Source organism: Clupea harengus, chromosome 14 (assembly GCF_900700415.2).
Source record: "Clupea harengus chromosome 14, Ch_v2.0.2, whole genome shotgun sequence".
NCBI classification, from domain to species: domain Eukaryota; kingdom Metazoa; phylum Chordata; class Actinopteri; order Clupeiformes; family Clupeidae; genus Clupea; species Clupea harengus.
In genome coordinates, this window is record NC_045165.1 from 3,116,782 (window position 1) to 3,119,281 (window position 2,500).

The 2,500-nt window shown below is 49.2% G+C and overlaps 1 protein-coding gene across 1 annotated transcript in view; it reads left to right on the forward strand.

Annotated features, from left to right (window-relative positions):
* kif26ba (kinesin family member 26Ba) overlaps positions 1-2,500 on the forward strand; it is a 150,725-nt gene that overhangs the window by 125,012 nt on the left and 23,213 nt on the right. The window contains exon 9 of the mRNA XM_031580170.1: positions 484-746. Coding sequence (XP_031436030.1) covers positions 484-746 — 263 coding nt within the window. The remainder of the gene's footprint in view (positions 1-483; positions 747-2,500) is intronic.

Below are 2,500 nucleotides of genomic sequence, written 5' to 3' on the forward strand. Positions count from 1 at the left end.
ATGAATCGTGAGGTGGTGACAGGCGATCGCAGGCATCAGAGACCTTAGCAAACAATGGCTGCATTCACCGCCACCAGACTCACACACATGAGCTCACTGCTTGATAAAACACTCCCATCATAAAACACACACACGCACGCAGTGGAGGCAAACCTTATGATTGTCGACGTCTGCTGGCAGTCATTGTGGGACCCCGTGTGTGTGTGTTTGTGTGTGTGTGTGTGTGTGAGGGGGACCCCGTGCCGCATAGCTCAGAGTGGGTCCCAGTGTGTGTGTGTGTGTGTGTGGGGGACCCCGTGCCGCATAGCTCAGAGTGGGTCCCAGTGTGTGTGTGTGTGTGTGTGGGGGGGACCCCGTGCCGCATAGCTCAGGGTGAGACCCAGTGTGCTAGCTTGGCTTTGGTCCTGGTTTGGTCTGATTAAACCCATTCGTCCCGTGTGTCTGTGTGTGTGTGTGTGTGTGTTTGCGCGTGTGTGCTGACAGGCAAATCCTACACCATGATCGGGCAGGACGACTCCACGCAGGGCCTGGGCATCATCCCCTGCGCCATCTCCTGGCTCTTCAAGCTCATCAACGAGCGCAAGGAGAAGACGGGCGCTCGCTTCTCCGTCCGCGTGTCCGCCGTCGAGGTCTGGGGCAAAGACGAGAACCTGAAGGACCTGCTGTCCGATGTGGCCACAGGCAGTCTGCAGGACGGCCAGTCACCGGGGGTCTACCTCTGCGAGGACCCCATCTGCGGGATGCAGGTATGACGCTGCTGATGTCTCAGTTTGACTGACGGGGAAAAGGATGAGCGCATTCACTTGTAGTCGGTGCTGTGAAGAGTAAACTTAACGTAACGTAACGCAACGCAATGGAACGCAATGTAAACGTAACGTAACGTAATGTAATGTAACATAACGTAGTGTAACGTAAATGTAGCGTTGAGCTCCTCTCGAGTCTTTTCGAGAGATGGCCACAGTCACCACGAATAAGGGTTTTAACCAGCGGTGTTTGTCAGGATCCACAGTCACCACGAATAAGGGTTTTAACCAGCGGCGTTTGTGAGGAGCTCCTTCAGAGAATCTCAGCTAATGTATGGATGTTGGCTGTGGAAATGACATTATTCACCTCATTCTGGTTTTCCTGAATAATGAATTGAACTATTTGTGAACTTCATTCACAATAAATGTATGGATGTTGACTGTGGAAATAACTTTAACAAGATTATTGACCTTGTTCTGGTTTTTCCTGAATAATGAATTGGAACTATTTGTGAACTTCATCCACAATATCATTGTCACTTATATCTGATGTCATCTTGTTTTGAACATGATTGTGTATACGTTACACAAGGAGTATTAGATGACGGAAAGTCGTTAAATCTCCTCTGATGGACGTGGTTTTGCTACAAAATGTTTTTGCCCCATTTCTTTAGCGGTGATTTGATTTTAAGTCGTCTAATGGAGTCATCGGGCACGTCTTGCCTTTAGGGCTGAGTTTCCTTCCACTCGTCGAGGGATTATACACGGCTAATTTTTCAGCGAAGGACGTCTGTGGCGAGGGAGAGCAGATATGAGCAACTTGGAATAAAGCCGTCATTGTGAACTTAAATGGCGTTACACGTTGAACGGATTCGTTTCTGGAGACAAGCATATCTCTCTAATCCCCCCCAACATCTTTAATCTGGCCCTGAAATAATACCCCAGAGTGATGAGACTGTGTGTGTGTGTGTGCGTGTGCGTGTGCGTGTGCGTGTGCGTGTGTGTGTGTGGCCCCATCTCCTTCCTATGAAGGACTAAAAGAAACGGTTTCACCTATCTGCTGGCAGTCTGGCAATTCTGTGACCTGAGACCCTGCTGCTGTGTGTGGTGTCGCGTATTCTGCGTCTTCTCCATGTGGTACTGGTAGATATGTGTGTGTGTGTGTGTGTGTGTGTGTGTGTGTGAGTGTGTGTGTGTGTGTGTGTGTGCATGTGTGTGTGTGTGTGCGCGTGTCCCCTGCCTCTCCGTCTCCCTCTCGTAGTCTTTATCAGACCGTCTACGCTTAACGCGATTGGCCAATCCTCCTCATTATCTTAGACAGTGCTAATCATTCGGGTTTAACTTAATCCATTAAACGCAGAGTTAGACACGCAGACCTCCCAGGCGTGTGATAGCGATAGCAGTCGTCTCTGACTTGACAGTTTTTCTTTTCTTTTTTTAAGTAAGTAAGCTGTGGTGTGATGATTCATGTTCCAAAGATAATCACCATGGTGTGGTTTCAGACGGAAGACTTTAACGACTCTCACCTGTGCCTCACCCTGGTGTGTTCGCACTGCCAGACCGTCTGTTTCTCCTCTGGCAAAGCAGCACTTATCTCTGAACTCACTGGTTTCCCAAACACCAACACCATCATTTATAAATCAGAGAGTTGCTGTGAAAACTCCCTGCCTGGGTCACAGCTATCTCAGTGCGTGAGGTGGAAGTGCTGTCAGGAAGTGGAACCAGGGCCCATCAGTGTGAGTTAGGGTATTCCAGTG